At 42.5% G+C, this 18,399-nt stretch overlaps 1 protein-coding gene across 1 annotated transcript in view; it reads right to left on the reverse strand.

The window, feature by feature from the left end:
- LOC126095410 (semaphorin-2A-like) overlaps positions 1-18,399 on the reverse strand; it is a 532,909-nt gene that overhangs the window by 71,590 nt on the left and 442,920 nt on the right. The window contains exons 9-10 of the mRNA XM_049910208.1: positions 16,566-16,742; positions 5,283-5,407 (exon numbers count right to left, since the gene is read on the reverse strand). Coding sequence (XP_049766165.1) covers positions 5,283-5,407; positions 16,566-16,742 — 302 coding nt within the window. The remainder of the gene's footprint in view (positions 1-5,282; positions 5,408-16,565; positions 16,743-18,399) is intronic.

Consider the following 18,399-nt stretch of genomic DNA (forward strand, 5'->3'; position numbering starts at 1 on the left):
ATTGGTATTTTTCTTTTTGTCAGAACATCATGTAGTCACAGAATATGACAAACCACAGCAATTATTAACCCTTCGTGACGAGGCGTAATTAGCGCTGGTATCTAGTGAACTACAAAGCAACTTGACTGTAGATACGTAACACACTTTAAATTCATTTTTATTGTATGTTACGTTTTCGAGACGAATGTCTCGAGCAACATGGGAAGTATGGGAAACATCCGCCGTAATTCAACTTGCATGTTTGAAAGTTCTCTGGATTCTTTAACGAACAGGACGAGTTGATTTTCACGAGATCGCTGTTTATGGTACGATATTTGTATTTTTCATGAAGCTTTCAATAAACAAACTTAAATCATGTTCCGCAGCTCAACAGAAATACGTCTTTAATTATATGCATCTCTCCGACAACACATCTTGAAAACGGGAATGATCCGTGCTTTTTCTAAGAGTTTCGAAGGGCTCGATGCTGCTACGACCTAAGACAAACTATACCAGGAAGGGAGCAAGTTTATCATGTAATGTATGTAGACTGTAACAGTTCTCTCATTAATTCCAATTAACTTTCCAGTGTTGAGCGATTTTATGCGATAACGTATCTCGAAGTTAGGCGGATGTTCGTCCGAAGATGGAATAGAGGAACCGCGAAAGAGGATACCTGTTCTCCTTGCACTCACTGTAGCTTCGTTCTTGTTCGTAAACATCATTTCAGTCGGTGACGGACCTCTCTTTTGATTAGGGTACTGGTTGAATTCAGACCGCAGGAGATTGAACTCAATACGTTATTTTCAGCTGGTCAAAATCATAAAAAAATGTTCAAATGTGTGTGAAATCTTATGGGACTTAACTGCTAAGGTCATCAGTCCCTATGCTTACACACTACTTAACCTAAATTATCCTAAGGACAAACACACACACCCCTGCCGAGGGAGGACTCGAACCTCCGCCGGGACCAGCCGCACAGTCCATGACTGCAGCGCCAAAAACCGCTCAGCTAATCCCGTCAAAATCATAGAGTGAAAAGTAACTCCACGTGTATCCGTGTATCCCAATACAGTTGTCGTAGCGCCGGTAGTACAAAAGATGTGATGGATAACGTAGAAAACGCCTTATTCGTGGATTAGTATCTAGTACAAAGACACAACTTTTAAGGCTCGATGCTTGACATGAGAACTATTTGGCAGTTCCCCTCTCTTGATCTCTTCTATTGAAAAGCTACATTTCAATATACTAACATCGTAAATTGTCTCTCAGGCAAAGCTGCATATGAAGGGTTAATTCGGATAAACTGCAACAGCAGATTCTTTTAGTGGACTCTTCGTGGGTCACCGATTGAATAGCGATCATCCTACTTCATATCCACTAAGGCTTTCTCGTTGTCACCATTGTAATTATTCCCCGTGGGCCTGCGGCTTCCAAAATGCCTTTTTAACAGTTAAATTTAGTGTAGATTTTGTGATTTGAACTAAGGTGACTACCATAATGTTCCAAGTGTTTACTTTATGAATTATGGATGTCATCTTATTAATTACTAAAATGTAGACTTTCACGGCCGGAAATATCATGTCCATTATAATTATCCGGGCTGTTATGCCGTGGTCGGTTGATGAATTCTGTGTCGATTCCCAACGTTTCGTCTCCGACTGCGGGAGACACCTTCAAGGGGGTCCGTAGCTCAATGGAAGGTCCAACACACCCACTGGCTCGCTTCTGACTGCCGCTAAATTCCGTGTCCGCGCGCTCCCACGCCGCGGCGTGACGTCACGTGTTTTGAAAACGTCAGTGCAATTGGTCGCTGTCCGTCGCCGTCGATCGCCGTTGCCATCACCCAGTAGTGGACGGGTGGTACACATTGTAACGTCCCCTTTGAACAATTATACACGACTGTGCTGATAAACCTCTTACACTATTTGCTTTTCAAACAGCTGAGCAAAACTGAACGTACTCAAACATTCACTAAAGTGACACACAATATTTTTTAGCGCAACGCAATCTGACTTTCAGAAATCCCTACAAAGGAATGGCCCTGACTAACATTAACCTGTACCTTTCACAAATCACTTACCTCACAAAAATCTTCATTACTCGAACTACTGCAATACAGCGAGCGCCACTATTGCCAGCTAAATAAAAGATTCAAACTACGGAAGGCACTAACTACTGATAGGGATAGTTAGCAAATGAAAGATTTTAATAGAGAACAAACAATGTATTTACCTTAATAGTCATAATATATATAGCAGTTCATGACAAATTACAAAACTCCGCCATCTCTCTCTCCACATCCACCACTGCTGGCGGCTCACCTCCAACTGCGCAACGCTACGCGCTGTTCACATCCAGCTGCCACTGCCCAACACTACAATGGCAGACAATAATGCAAACTAGCCACAGACTGCACACAGCACAGCCAGTGATTTTCACACAGAGCGCTACGTAACGTTTTTTAATGAATGAAATTACAAATCGTCAACATGAGTACAGACCTCAGCAGTGTTGGATTAATAAGTCAAACATTAATATTATTACTAAACGGTATGCTAGCTCTGAAGGCTGGCCGATGTGGCTGAGCGGTTCTAGGTGCTTCAGTCTGGAACGGCTCGACCGCTGCGATCGCAGGTTCGAATCCTGCCTCGGGCATGGATGTGTGTTATGTCCTTAGCTTAGTTAGGTTCAAGTAGTTCTAAGTTCTAGGGGACAGATGACCTCAGATGTTAAATCCCATAGTGCTCAGAGCCATTTGAAACATTTTCGAGCTAGCACTACGTGAAAGTTATTGCGAACCATCTGCTTCCCTTCATGCTTGGTGACTTTCCTGACAGATACAGCATCTTCCACATTATAAATGTCGGTTTCACAAGGCCATAACGGTGTTACAGTGGCTTGAGGAACTTAACAGTGAAGCCAATTTGATGTCTTGGATCCCAAATTCGTCTGATATGATATCGATGGGACACTCCTGGGACACTATTGATCTCCAGCTCCGCGCTCACTACCCATCTGATCTGATCTGATCTGATCTGAGCATAGACATCTGGTGCCACATATTTCCTGAAACCTACCAAGCACTTGTCTTCATACCACGCAGAATCGCTCCTATATTGTATTCTGTCGTGTATCATCGCTATTAACTCTTTTTAAAATCTGCTCGAATTGCTCTGCTTGGTCTGTGAATGTTACTCAAAATGTTTTCGTGTATCTCAGTCTCCATCTTTTGATCTCTGTTTCAACCCTTCCCCAGCTCCCCCTCCTCCCCACACCACTCCCTCTCTCTCAGTCTCTGTGCGTGATTCTCTGATGCACTCGTGTGCTACAACGTACCATTTTAGCACGTATTTCCTGTAATTGTCACATACATTTCATGTTATTCAGTGGCATCCGAATTTGCAAACTTTCAACAGCGCATAACGGTGACCTATGCAGTTAATCTTAATTCATAGAAGTTCGGCTTGCGAGTATCACAAATTCTCGAATGTTTTTGAGCACACAATATGTCGTAGTCTACATTAAATGTATTTAGCAAGTTACTCGTTTCAAGGTAATTCAAAAATCTGCGAGGTAAAACTAGTTAAGTGAGATTTAAATTCGACTTCTCGCTATCACAAGCCAGTTGTCTTAAAACAGCAGCCACTCATTCTTTGTTTTTTGACAGCATACATCACGTTCGGGAAATGTCAGCTCAGCACAGAGATCCGTATTAAGTTGCATTAGTTGACGAATATCCTTAATGTCTTACCGTTGGTAAAAGAGTTCTTATCGTCAGTGCGTGGAGACAAGAAGGATGAAATTACAAATCGCAAACATTTCCAAATGCAGCAGTCTAGATGCTGACATCGGGAAGTGGCAGGATAAAGGTGACGGAAAAGAAGAATCCCATTCCATCGGAATTTTTAACTCGAGCTGAGCATTACATACTAGCGAAAAATTTTCAGCGAAATCGTAACAGCTCCAACATCAGTATCCTCTGCAGCATTATCGTGGAAGCTGCACACTAAATCAATATCGTCCATTTTAATGAATCATAAAATCCGTCGTTTCTAATATGGTTTTGTACGCACTTACTTAAAAATTCAATGAAGTCAGTACCTATGTGACTCGAGAGAGTTACTTAGCTATTCTCAGCCCGCCATGGCTGGGGAAGATAAAACAACAAAGAGAGAAAAATGTTGAAATTACAGACGGATTGCACGTGGAGAGTACATTCTTGTGCCGTCCTTCAAACCAACCAAATACTTGCCTTTGCCAACGGAGCTTGGTTCTGCATCACCAAACATTTTCCACTCTTTAATAATCATTGAACGCCATTCACTTAGCCTTGTCTACCACATTCGTCTTTTGTCACCAACACAGTTTCTCTGCCATCTGGTTAAATTCCAGCCATCCTGCACGTCTTGTAAATTTGGAAATCAAACTACATTGTCTCCTAAAATCATCTCACGCCTCGGCAACGTAGCTCCTACCTCCACACTCCCTTCCCCCTCAACCTCTGTCCACCATCAAACCAGTCCCAGTCCAAGTTACACAATTATGTGCTAACAACTGCGCTCCTACCATCTACTGTAGCTGAGACTTCCCGCTCCCATTTTACCAAGTCTTCTGTATCCAACGCAGCCTTGTTTGGCAACATCCTAATCATCACTTATACCTGTTCGAACTCTCACCTTCTTGTACACTCTCCAATACTGGACAACTACGAAACCTTAGTCCTAGTGTCCCAACAGTTTTACCTTATATTCTCCAACATTCTCCTCTCTCACTCCTATCATACTTAGGGGGAACGCGTCACCATGCAAAACAATATCCGTCACCGTCAACCAAAAGAGGTATTGTCAGCTATATCACAGCGTCAGCCAGACCATAGTAATTTGAATTTTATACAGAAATCCGTTAAAGTAAATCATCCTTTCTTGTTATTAATACTTATTGTAAAAGTTTTACTGATATCTTGAAACGTATTAGGGTGAAGAGCATCAATATGGTTGCTGCCAGCAAGCACGCTCCCACCCCCCTTTTCCCCCCTAATGAGGAACGTAAGAATATGAGGTGATCGGTAAAAGAAAGACAGCTCTTCAATGTTGCATAAACACCTGAAGATGACGAGCATCTCCCTCTTAGGAATATTATGCAGTTGCTACACTGACATCAGACTTTACGACCAATGACTACTAAAGCAAGTGCGAAACGTTTTGTTTATAAGCTGGACGTGAAATTTACAAATCAGTTAAATTTGAACGACGCAAAAGCTGTAATTGCAGGAGGCTGGATAGATAATACAACGCCCTTACCTGCCTGGAGATCTCCATGGCACGGATTGGCTCCGATGGAGTGACATCGAAGACATCAAGTTCTCTCGACATCGGACGCCCATCTCTGTCGGTCCACTGAACCACTTTGTGCACTTGACCAGTGTCTGCAGCAAGAAAACAAAAGCTGTAAGTATGCGCTAATCTGGAAGATATGAATACGATAGCAATGAAAGACTAATCGTCATCACTATAGAAGTTTAAATCCTGTTCCTCTCTCTATCACGTATCTGAGTAACAACAAAATTAAGTTTTCCGCATGAATACCAGTATATAAATCTATAGAGGATGATGACAGGATGCGATTTTGGTCCAGACGACCAAACGTCGCAATATCACGTGACTACACTTTTTCCTGGCAGTTATTCGTTACAAGCGTTTACAGACCGATGCAAAGCTTTTCAGATAAGTCTTTTGGATGGATTTAGTAGACGTGAATGTTTATTACGACATTTCGTGGATTAATCTGGTGCGTTATGGATCGTTAACACCTGGGCCTTAGTGTGAGCTTTGGGAGATTAGCTGGCTCTTGAAGGCATTCATTTGAGGTAATGTAGGTTACACTCTAATAAGTAGTCATCGAAGTGAAACTTATAGCCGTTGGAAACATTACCACTTCCATAGGTTTGACCAGCGAAGCTCAGTTCGGTAAGAGGTCCCTGTACATTTTTCGTAGCACTTACGAGAAGTTCTAGAGTGAAATTTCCACTAATGAACAGGGTGTACGTTGGCAAGAATCATCCTGACTGGTTGAAACTGCATCGGGACTCAAATATGTATACGACGTAACCTCACTGGCAATATTGTGACAAGTCAGTATCTCTTACTGAGCCGTCGTAAAATTTGCTGTTTTGAAGAGCGCGCCGCAGCGCGTAGTGTGAAGCAGTCGCCCTCCGTTTCTGGCGGAGGCGCCGCTGTGGCAGTCGCAGCTTTTGTGTCTCCCTCTGGTGGGAAAGGGGAAAGGTTGCCTGTTCACATGCATTTAAGGGGCGCTATGAGCTCGGTGGTTGGTCAGTCGGGGAGAGTCTGTCAGTCTCGTCGAGTCCGGTCAGTTGGGCAGCCGGGTCAGTGTGGGGCAGTCAGTGTTTGTCTGTCGTTCGGAGTGCTAGTATGTGTTAGGCCGCCAGTCTGTTAGAGTTTGTTCAGGCAATGGTCATTGGCGGTCGGATCGATCGGTTGGTCGGTCGCGCACTGACGCACAAGATGACTTGTCCGTCTTGAGCGTCGGCGCATGTGAGGTCGCCACGTCAGTCCAGTGGGCCGCGGCGTATAGCGAGGTATAGTGGTTTCGCGGACGACTTGAGAGCAACAGGAGTCAACCCACGACATCGGTCTGGCCTGCGCGAGCTGCGACGCCGTGAGACGGGAGATCGGCGCGACTTCCTGCGGCTGGCAGCGGACGGTTCGGGAGAGCGTTTTGGGGGTCCTGCGCCAGGTCTTCGCCTGACATCGCAGTTTATTATAAGTGATTCGTGATATGTTGTTTCATTTACTTCTTAACTTCTACGCGTTTCTCGGTCAGTCTCTCGTCCCCAGCTTGCTCGTCTGTCTCTCGTCCTCATTTGTTAGGCAGTTAGTGTCTATCTGTCTGTCGGTCACCCATACGTTAATAGCTGCCTCTGTCGGTGTTAACGAATTTAGTGCTTAAGGTGTAAAGGCCGAATTCCTGAAATATGTTTTTATCTTGCCTATCATCTAGAGAGGCGGTATATGTGTAATGTGGAGCATGTTTGTACATTTTATGTATGACTGATTCTCAGGGGTTTTTATTTAAATGGTCATTTTAGTATATAAAGTTGCCTCCCTTCCACCGTAAGAGTTTTCTTTTACAAACAGGTTTCACATTCGGTGGCAAGTATTTTTTTTTAATGTGAGTGTTTTTCCATTCCTCCTACGGGGTGCATAGTTTATGTGTTTGTGTGAGTTGTTAAAATTTTTAGTTTAAAGTAATCTTGTGTGTTGCAGTGTAGTCATTCAGAGGTTGTTGTGAGCGGTCGTGACTATGGCCGTGTTAAAAGGGAGCGGCTAGGTTTTCAGCCCGAAAGCTCATACTGTCAAAACAAAAAAAAGATTGTTATTTCTGCCTCTGAATAAATAGTAACTTGATATTTAGAGGGTGCTTCCTGATTATAATTTTTAAATCTGTTAAAAAAAGGGTTCTTAAGAATAAAATTTCCATTTGTTGAATTTAATTTGTTTTCATCAGTTACCCACTGGCAACTACTTCCACGCTCACATAGTGTGATTAAATGTGTTAATGCTGTAGATAAATCGCTAGTAAATAAGGCAGATTCTTCAAGGAAAGGTTTTGAAAGTAAATATCACTGTTCACTTACTTTATTCTACTTACTGACATTTGGTGCAGTGACACCTTGCCGTAGTCTCGGCTGAAAATAGCTCTATTTCATTTTTAAACCACTACAATGGGTATTCAGCGCAGGTTGCTCCAGCAGCACACATAGTCAGAAAGGAAACTGCTAGGAATCACTTTGATTTGACAATAAAATGCCCACTGTTTAGCGGTATGTACTCTGAAATAAACTTTCGGGGTGGTTCATATCTGTTTACGAGACGGCACTCGCTAACTTACAGTTGCATTTATGGAATCTTGTACCGAAGAGGAACTAATAAGATGACGCACTAAGCTACTCAATGAGGCGTTTTCCGGTGGCTCAGATACGAGACTTTTAGCTATGAAATTCAAACACTTAATTTCTCGTCCCAATTCCACACACATTTACCTTCCCACATTTATTGATTTTGAGAGAAGTTTATCAACCGCTAAATTCGTTACAATTTGTCACAGTCGCCGACAGTGCCTTTATTTGAAAACATACGCAGAATAGTCTCGTGCCTTTTAAAACTGCGGTATCCGGATACAACGCAGGCTTCCACAGTTTCCCCACCACCTTTCAACACTTTGGGCTCGCAAGCCTGCACAAAGCACAGGAGTAACGGAGCACTGTTTCCTGTGAAACGCTGCTAATGAGGTGCGCGCTGAACACGAAGCGCTACCAACACCTTTACGCCACAACACAAGCGCGACTCGATCTCAACCACCAGAAACGCAGTGACGTCAGAGGAACAGAGTCACGTGATATTTCCACGGAACGTTTGCTACCGCAGCCCTCTGGAGTATTGCTGTACCAGTAATACGGGCAAGAGGCTGTGGCTTCGGAGTTGTTCGACTGCGGTCAAGTTATTGACAGGTTTCATGATATGCGGTCTGCAACGGGTATCAGCAATACGATATGCAAATATTAACGTAGTTGAGTAAGAAAGACGAAAATTTAATGCTCATGGGGGACTGGAATTCGATAGTAGGAAAAGGAAGAGAAGGAAAGTGGCAGGTAAATATGGACTGGGGGTAAGGAATGAAAGAAGAAGCTAGTAAATGAAGCAGGTGAAAAGTAATACAAAAAAATCTCAAAAATGAGATCGACAGGATGCGCAAAATTGCTAGCAAGCGATAGCTAGAGGACAAATGCAAGGATGTAGAGTCATATATCGCTAGGGTTAAGACATATACTGCCTACAGGAAAATTAAAGTGACCTTTGGAGAAAAGGTAAGCACCGGCATGAAAATCAAGAGCTCAGAGGGAAAACCAGTCCTAAGCAAAGAAGGGAAAGCAGAAAGGTGAAAGAAGTATATAGAGGGTCTATACAAGTGTGTTGTACTTAAGGGTCAATATTATGGAAATGGAAGAGGACGTAAATGAAGATGAATTGGGAAATACGATACTGCGTGAAGAATTTGACGGAGCATTGAACGATCTAAGGCGAAACAAGGCCGAGGAGTCGACAACATTCCATTATAATTACTGATAGCCTTGGGAGAGCCAGCCATGACAAAACTCTACCATCTGGTGAGCAAAATGTATGAGACAGGCGAAATACCTTCAGACTTCAAGAAGAATATAATGATTCCAATTCCAAAGAAAGCAGGTGCTCACAGGTGTGAAAATTATCGAACTATCAGCTTAATAAGACACGGTTGCAAAATACTAACACGAATTCGTAACAGAGGAATGTAAAAACTGGTAGAAGCCAACCTCGGGAAAGATCAGTTTGGATTCCGTAGAAATATTGGAACAAGCGAGGCAATTCTGACCCTACGACTTATCTTAGAAGATAGATTAAGGAAAATAAAACCTACGTTTCTAGCATATGTAGACGTAGAGAAAGCTTTTGGCTACCTTGACTGGATTACTCTCTTTGAAATTCTGAAGATGGCAGCTGTGAAATACAGGGAGCGAAATGCTATTGACAATTTGTACCGAAACCAGATGGCAGTTATAAGCGTAGAGGGGCATGAAAGGGAAGCAGTGATTGAGAAGGGGGTGAAATAGGGTCGTAGCCTTTTCCCCTTTGTTATTCAGTCTGAATATTGAGCAATCAGTAAAGGAAACAAAAGAAAAATTGAATTGAAATCCATGGAGAAGAAATAAAGACTTGAGATTTGCCGATGACGTTGTAATTCTGACAGAGAGAGCAAAGGCCGTGGAAGAGCAGTTGAACGGAATTGACAGTTTCTTGATAGGATGATATACGATGAAGATCGACAAAAGCAAAATGATGATAACAGAATGTCGAATTAAATGAGGAGATTCTGAGGGAATAAGATTAGGAAATCAGACGCTTAAAGTAGTTGATTAGTTTTGCTGTTCGGAGAGCAAAATAACTAATGACGGTCGAAGTAGAGAGGATATAAAATGTAGACTGGCTATGGCCAGGAAAGCGTTTCTGAAGAAGAGAAATTTGTTAACATCGAGTATAGATTTAAGTGTCACGAAGTCGTTTCTGAAAGTATTTGTATGGAGTGTAGCCATGTATGGAAGTGAAGCATGGATGGTAATAGTTTAGACAAGAAGAGAATAGAAGCTTCCGAAATGTGGTGCCACAGAAGAATGCTGAAGATTAGATGGGTAGATCAAGTAACTAATGAGGAAGTACTGAATAGAACTGGGGAGAAGAGAAAATTGTGGAACAACTTGACTAGTAGAAGGGATAGGTAAGTTAGACATGTTCTGATTTACCAAGGGATCACCAGTTTAGCCCTGGAGGGTAAAAATCGTAGAGGGAAACCAAGAGTTCAATATAAACAGATTCAGAAGGATATAGGTTCCAATATTTACTCAGAGATGAAAAGATTGTACAGGACAGAGTAATATGGAGAGCTGCATCAAACCAGTATTGTGACTGAAGACCACAACAACAACAGATAAGAAACTGTCACAGAGAGATCTCACAGTGGTCTGGGTTCAAATCAGCTTCAAGTGACTATCCAAAATTTTTTGAGTCGTCAGTCATGTGACTGCTTTGATGCGACCCGCTAAGAATTCCTTTCTTGTACCAAGCTCTTCATATAAGAATAGCACTTGCCCCTTACGTCCTCATTTCTTTATTTGGAGTATCCCAATCTCTGGCTTCCCCTACGGTTTTTATTCACTTCAGCTCTCTCTAATTCCATAAAGGTTATCCCCTTTTCTGTTAACACACGACTTGTCGTCCTGTCCATTCTACTTTTCGGTATTTTACTTATGTACCTGTCTTATAAGATTCAGCAGAGAACCTCTTCATCCCTTATCTTCTTAGTCCGTGTGATTTTCAAGTTCTTACTACAGCACAACATGTCAAACGCTTCGATTCTCTTCTTTTCCGGTTCCCCCACTGTCCACGATTCACTACCATGCAACGCTGACCTCAAAAAGTACTTAAGGGTTTACGCAAATACTGAATCTTCTGTAGCTGATTAGGGAGAAACTAGACCTCCTGTGCAGTGTTAGATCGTATACCTATACCTGCAGCATCCCTGAAGCTATAAAACTTTTAACAAAATAATTGTAGAAATCGTCTATGAAATGATTCAGATTGTAACTGTTAGAAAGTGAAGGCTTCGAGCTGCTAAAATGACGTCATTCACGGTCTGTGTAATGCAACTTTTACTTCTCATCAGCTTCCATAGCTATATGAACGACGTAATGCGTTGAAATTTAGTGAATCAACGGTTTTTTTCCGAAACAAATGCCGCTGTAACTTTATAAAAATGTAATGTTTATTCGGTTTTGAAAAAATGATTTCTACACTTTAAGTATTTTTCAAATATGTGTAGAGATTTGAAGATACAGATATACAGGAAATAATGCGTCTATGTTTCCCACAGGAAACTTGCTTCTACTTCGAAATTAACTAATTACATAGCAGTAGTTTCGTCTTCATATTAACTATATTATTTTTTCGTTTGCCAGTTTCTTTCATTTATAACCGGATGTCATCTGAAATCTTTACAAATCCCACGTCATTTCAGAAAATGTAGACGTTGAAGAGCGTTATTTTGCGACCGTATTGTTATCACATATATAATGTTGCGTACAAGTTACTTACAGTGTTAGGTGATTCTCGCAGATTCATAATAACTGAAAAGGAGTATATTAGTAGTTGCGAATAACAATACTGCCTCGCAATTCGGAGTAACACAGGTACCGCAATATCGCATGTATCCGCCGACTTCGCGCGTGCGACGCTCAAGTAAACTATATCCCCTGTACGGGAATATACAAGATGGATGTACGAGTTCAGGTTGTAGACACTTGGTTGACGACGTATGAAAGTTTGAGTCTACCCGGGATCCGTGCTCGGATAGCCCAGCGTTAGGCGAGCGCTCCCGGTAAGCGGAAAATCCTGGATTCGAGCACCAGTCCAGCACACATTTTCATAATCGTGATACCATTACACAGTTGATGGTTGTCCATATTCGCAACTGCGAATGCATTTCTTGGCGTAATCCGTTTCTTGGCCTTTATAACGGCTGTAGAGGCCGCAACTCCTGTCTGACGGAACACTGCTTCGTAATTAGGAATAACACAGGCAATTCAATATCGTATAATAAATGACAGTTCTGTGGTATGGGATGATTTTTGGCTGATAAATTGCCATGATATACGTGACGTACAAACACAAATATTCATTAATCAGTCCATCCTACATTCCTCACTGTAATGAGTTTGCCGTCACTACTGTTGTTTCGCTAACACTTTAGATACGAATCAGCCTAACAATCTATTGAATAGCATGCGTGGACTGGGAAACATAATAGGCTCCTTCGGTCATCGAATTACCAGTTTTGTTTTCAGAGCGCAAATAGAAGTATTTAGCTAAACTGCCCAGTGTTAATTACAGTGAAAATGCAAAAGGAAACACTGTTGTTTTTGTATTACTGAGGATGGAAGCGACAGAATGAAGGTTGTAAAATTCGGTACTCGCAATAGAAACGCCGAAAGTGTCACCTCATTGAATGGTCCATTGCTCTCATTTTCATAGTCACTCCTCACTAAGGTTCTGCAGGTTGTCCCCTTACACGTCTTGGAATCGTGTGGAAAACTGGATCTCAGAAGAAAATGAAATGATAAATTGACCAGAGTTGTTTATTATGAGGCGGTGTACTTTTACGTAAGACTTGTTGTGTCCTCTTAACGTGTGGACGTTGCGAGCTGCCACTGTTAACTGGATAAACATCCTCCTTAAGGCCATCAATTTGCTACTGACACTGCAATGATACTCCACTGATGTCACCGGCAAGACGAGCCAATTGGTCTCTCCACTTTGATAGACAAACATGACCTTTCTGAGCACTTTATTGATTATGCCCCTGATTGTATCAAATCCTTAGATGTGTTTCCACTGATTGAACGTCGTTGCTGGAGAAGGAAAAACCAGGGCTCTAATGACCGTGCAGTTGCGCAGCCTGAACTCAAGGAACAAGAATAACTTCTTTCCCCTCGAAATAACAGTTCAGCAGCCACGTATTTCTTATTTCCTTATTCACTACTTGTTTCGTGCTTGTGGCCTCTTTCGCAAGCCGTCCTGCATAAAAATAGTACATAAAAAGCGAATCTCTGCACTAAGATTCAAATTTTGGTGAATATATTAAAACAACAGTATAATGGGTCTCATTTATGTCATTAATTTCTAAAAAAGTATAAAATGAAGTTTAAGTTAGAGATAGTTACATTGGTTGGTATACTGCAGCACAGTTGAAGTTGAAACCCGGTTGAGTTTCACTTGTCAAGAGTATAAGTTTGAAGTTAGAATATTGATTGTTCTGTTACTGATGAATGAAGTCGCTTTAGTTATGATTTTACGAATGCCCGCTAAGCTGTAATAGACTTGCATAGAGGCGAGGTAATGATACGTACTGAAGGAATCTCCGTGAAATTGAGTATAGAAGGTTGTAATTTTTAGGATTAGACAGGAATGAGGTGCATAAAATTTCTAGCTCGTTCTGAGCTGCAACTTGAATCAGACTCAGGTTTTAATTCTGTGAGTAGACCAAGTGTTTTGACGTCTGAACATGGACGAGGTGACTATTTGCTGGTATTGTTGGAGAACGTGTTGATAATGTTGACGACACTGTCTCTAGGAGACCGTTGAGGGACTGGCATTTCTTACATTGCTCTTTAGTGTGAATTTATAATCTGTTACTGTGGTCGCTTCTCGGTCGTGTATTTCGTAACTATTCGGGAATTTGTTGTGCTGAAATGTGTGGTGTGGTTATAAACTCCTGGAGTGGAAATTATTCGTAAATTCTACATTATGCGTACCATGTGGCTAGAAAGCCCCAAGTACTTTATCTGATCAGACAGGGAATATGAAGCCAGAATCCCTGTGGTTTCACGGGATAAGAAGCTTACTCATATGGTATCGAAAGTTGTAGTAACTGGAATCAGTTCTGGAGTGTTTAAAAATTTTGTTTAATTGTGGAAAAACAAGAGCTTCACGAAAAGTGCGCGTAGAGTGTGACGGAATCTGAAGAGTAGCCTTATAGTTTTATATTTACATCATATATGGTGTAATTTCTGTTGCGAATTAGATTTTTTAAATACACAATCTAAGTGAAAATAGAGTTAGTGAGATTTGATTAGAGATCTGTTTTGATGTTGAATGCTTTGTCTTGCCGAAAACAATGTGTAAAATGCGACAAACATGTGTGCATTAAGTCCGAAGCAGTTGCGAGCATAAATGTTACTGCATGTGAATTATGCAGTCGTATTTTCCACTTTTGTTTTATTAACCTGTACTACAGATCTGTTTTGCAGTTGTTCATCACGTGTCGCCTGTGTCCGCAGCTTTGATTTTTATTAAAATAGAATTTATGTCTGAAAATCAAACTATTATACTCTGGGAGTTAACACCGGATGGTTTTAGTAACTGGGTAGGGAAGACTACCTGCTCGAAAAATGAATGCTCTGCCGAGCTCACAAATTGTTATGGAGTTAGAAACTTACGGCATATAATGGGAAGACCCCCGCTTCATTTTTTGCTCCGAGTCTAATGATCCTGAATCAGATGGAAGTTTTAATTCTGGTTTTCCTTCTGTGGGAAGGCCACATTTGTGACTTCGAAAATAGGGATGTGTGCGCCAATTTTGATCTGAAGAGAACCGGCGGATATTCACAAGAAATGAAAAAACTTCAATAAAGACATGGAACATTGTCAGAGTAGCTTGGAAGAGGGCGTGGACCTTCTGTGTTTTAAATGGGAAAAATTTTGAGTGGCGAAGTGAGCGTTTGACAGTACCCTACGAGTTTAAATGACGTTTGTGTGTGTGTGTGAGTGAGTGAGTGTGTACTCCTAGTCCTGGGACGACTGCAACCAACATAACCGTTAGAGCACGCAAGCGCTGTAAAAAATGGATATGAAAAGGCCACGCACAGACCAGCGGTTTGAGGGGTCATGGTGCTCTGTTCCTATTTCAGCGAGGCAAATGGGGTAAAATCTTTTCGTTTAGCACCGAACAGCGGTCATTAGTATAGCCATTCGAATATCTGTCTTACTGTATGTATGGTAGAGTATATTATGTAAGATTCGACAGATGTACCAGAGATGGCACCCAGGAAACATATCTTGGATGCCTTGCAACGTGCTTTTCAGAAGAGATCTCTATTCCCTCGTACTTATTCGGATTTATGGACAGCCCTGCAGGATTCACCTTGTCAGTTCCCTTCAGCACTACTTCAGCATTAGTCGAATCCCCGTCACGTCGTATTGCGGCACTTCTGCGCCCTTGCTTGGGCCCTACAAGAAATTGGGCAGTTGACCTGCTTCTTTGGCTTTTCTGTGTACCTAAATGGATGAAGTCTACTTGAACTTTTTTTATCCACTAAACGTTATTCATAGTCGAGATACGATGGTTTAAAGTAGAGCTAGGTATAGCACGCAAAATTCATTTTTTAGTAATTTACGGTCATCCTGTCGTTTTGTGAAAGTTTTGTCTGTTGCCATGATATAATCAACGTTATTCGAAAGACGAAACCTATACCAGATCAGTCGTCGCCGGAGTCAACAAAAAACTATTGCCAAGCTGTGGCATTCTAATGTCCACGTTACATTGGAAAAAAGTTGGGAATATGTCAAATTGTTTTGATTCAAATGTCTTTGAAGCTGCCAGATAAGTCGATAAGTTAGTTTCCACTCTTTTCATCCCTGACTCTCCCGGGACATACGTATTTGTTTTTTTGTGCTGCGATAGGATCATTTGTCATTCTGGTTAGTATGTTCTTAGGGAGTCTTACACAGCAGTGGTCGAATTCATATTCAATCCTGTCGAGTGGATCAACACCTATTTCCGCAAGATTCCATACGGTGTATGGTGGAGGGAAGCTTGAACCACTAGCAGTCATTTACTTTCCCACTCCACTCGAAATGGCCTGAGGTGGAAAAACGGGCTACGAGTGTATACCTCAGTACGAGTTTTAATTTCTTTTATCTTGTTTTCACGGTCCTTACGCGAAATGTATGTATTCTGGAAATTAATGTCTTCCCTACAGAGATTCCCCTTTGATACTATTGAGCATTTTTGTAACAGTTGCTTGCTGATCGAATCATCCAGCGACAAATCTACCAGCACACCTATGAATTGCTTCTATGCCTTCCTTTAATCCGACCTCGTGAAGATCCCAGACTCGAACAATACTCAAGAACAGGTCGTAAATGTTTTTGGTCCGTGGTCTGCTTTATACATGCGCTACACTTTCCTAGAATTCTCGCAATAAACCGAAGTCGACCATTGGCCTTCCCCTCTACCAATATACCGTGCTAATCCCGCTTCATACTGCTTTGCAACGTTACTCCTAGATATTTAACTCATGTGTCTGTGCCAAGTAGCTCGTTCCAGCATCACAGGATTGTTCTTCGTCCTTATCTGCATTAACTTACAATATATACATTGTGAGGAAGCTGCCACTCTTGAGCCCGTGCTGTACTCACTGGATCCGATGTAGTAGACGGTGAAGTCCTTGTGGGTGCCCACGAGGTCCACCTTGAGCCGGTGCACGGCCAGCTTGGTGAAGACGACGTCGCCGCGGTAGAAGACGGGCCGCCCGCCCTCGTGGGCCACCGACTCGTCCATCAGCGGGTGCGACCGGATGAAGTTGAGCACCACGTCTGCGAACAGGTTCAGTTCTGTAAAGCGGGCACTGCACTACGCCAGTGAAACTTGTTCTACAATTAAATTCATACAATTTTTGACAATGTAATTTTTGTCACTGCAGCCAACGTTTGATGTCTTTATTGCAGTGGGAGTATAGCAAAAAATTATTGCACATCCAAATCCATCCAGCGTCATAATTCTAGTTTGGTGGAATAAACATTTCAAAATCATTTTCGTCCCACATAGTATAGAACTAACAGGATAAGGAAGTAAATATCTTTTAATATTGGTGTATTGGATATGTTCAGACCATATAAATTCACACAAATATATATCTCCTGTTAAGAAGAACAAAACTGAGCGGGGTGGCGCAGTGGTTAGACACTGGACTCGCATTCGGGAGGACGACGGTTCAATCCCGCGTCCGGCCATCCAGATTTAGGTTTTCCGTGATTTCCCTAAATCACTCAAGGCAAATGCTGGGATGGTTCCTCTGAAAGGGCACGGCCGACTTCCTTCCCAATCCTTCCCTAATCCGATGAGACCGATGACCACGCTGTCTGGTCTCCTTCCCCAAACCAACCAACCAACCAAGAAGAACAAAAAGCCGTTTTCCCTATAACGTATGGCTCAATAACTACTAGCGTCTGAAAGCTGATATGTTACACAGTGACTCGAAACCGGCTATTTTCCTTTCGCCTCCAGAGCAGTTATAAAGGACTACCAGAAAGTTTCTACTTGAGGGCGCTGCTGCAACGTGTATGGAACGTAACGAGACTCCGGTGCAGGTATATAAGCACTGACATGTAGCCAAGGGATTAGTGTGCCATTTGTGACTTTCCGACGAGTGTCCGGTGAACCGTGGTAAAATTTGTTGTTTTGAAGAGCGCTCCGCAGCGCGTAGTGCAAAGCAGTCGCCCTCCGTTTCTGGCGCTGGCGCCGCTGTCGAAATCGCAGCTTTGATGTCTCCCTCTGGTGGGAAAGGGGAAAAGTTGCCTGTTCACGTGCATTTAAGGGGCGCTATGAACTCGGCAGGTGGTCAGTCTGTCACTCTCGGCGAGTTTGGGCAGTTGGTCCGTGGAGGCGAATCTGGTCAGTTGGTCAGTCTTGAGCTTCGGCGCATGTGAGGTCTCCCCGTCAGTCCAGTGGGCCACGCCGTATAGCGATGAATAGCGGCTTCGCGGCCGACACGAGAGTAACAGGAGCCACCCTACATCGGTCTGGCCGGGGCGAGCTGCGACAACGTGAGACGGGAGATCGGCGCGCCTTCCTGCGTCCGTTGAAGCGGCTGGCAGCGGTCGGTACGGGAGAGCGTCTTAGGGGTGCTGCGCCAGGTCTTCGCCAGGCATCGCAGTTTATTAGAAGCTAGGTGATTCGTGATATGTTGTTTCATTTACTTGTTAAATTCTACTTGTTTTCTTGGTCAGTCTCTTGTCCCCAGCTTGCTCGTCTGTCTCCCGTCCGCATTCGTTAGGCAGTTAGTGTCTGTCTGTCTGTCTGTCGGTCTGTCGTACGTTAATAGCTGCTTGTCATATCTGTCGGATTCGGTGTTAACGAATTTATTGCTTAAGGTTTAAAGGCCGAATTCCTGAAATATGTTTTTATCTTGCCTATCATCTTGAGAGGCGGTATATGTGTAATGTAAAGCAAGTTTGTACATTTCATGTAAGA

Source organism: Schistocerca cancellata, chromosome 8, assembly GCF_023864275.1.
Source record: "Schistocerca cancellata isolate TAMUIC-IGC-003103 chromosome 8, iqSchCanc2.1, whole genome shotgun sequence".
NCBI classification, from domain to species: Eukaryota; Metazoa; Arthropoda; class Insecta; order Orthoptera; family Acrididae; genus Schistocerca; species Schistocerca cancellata.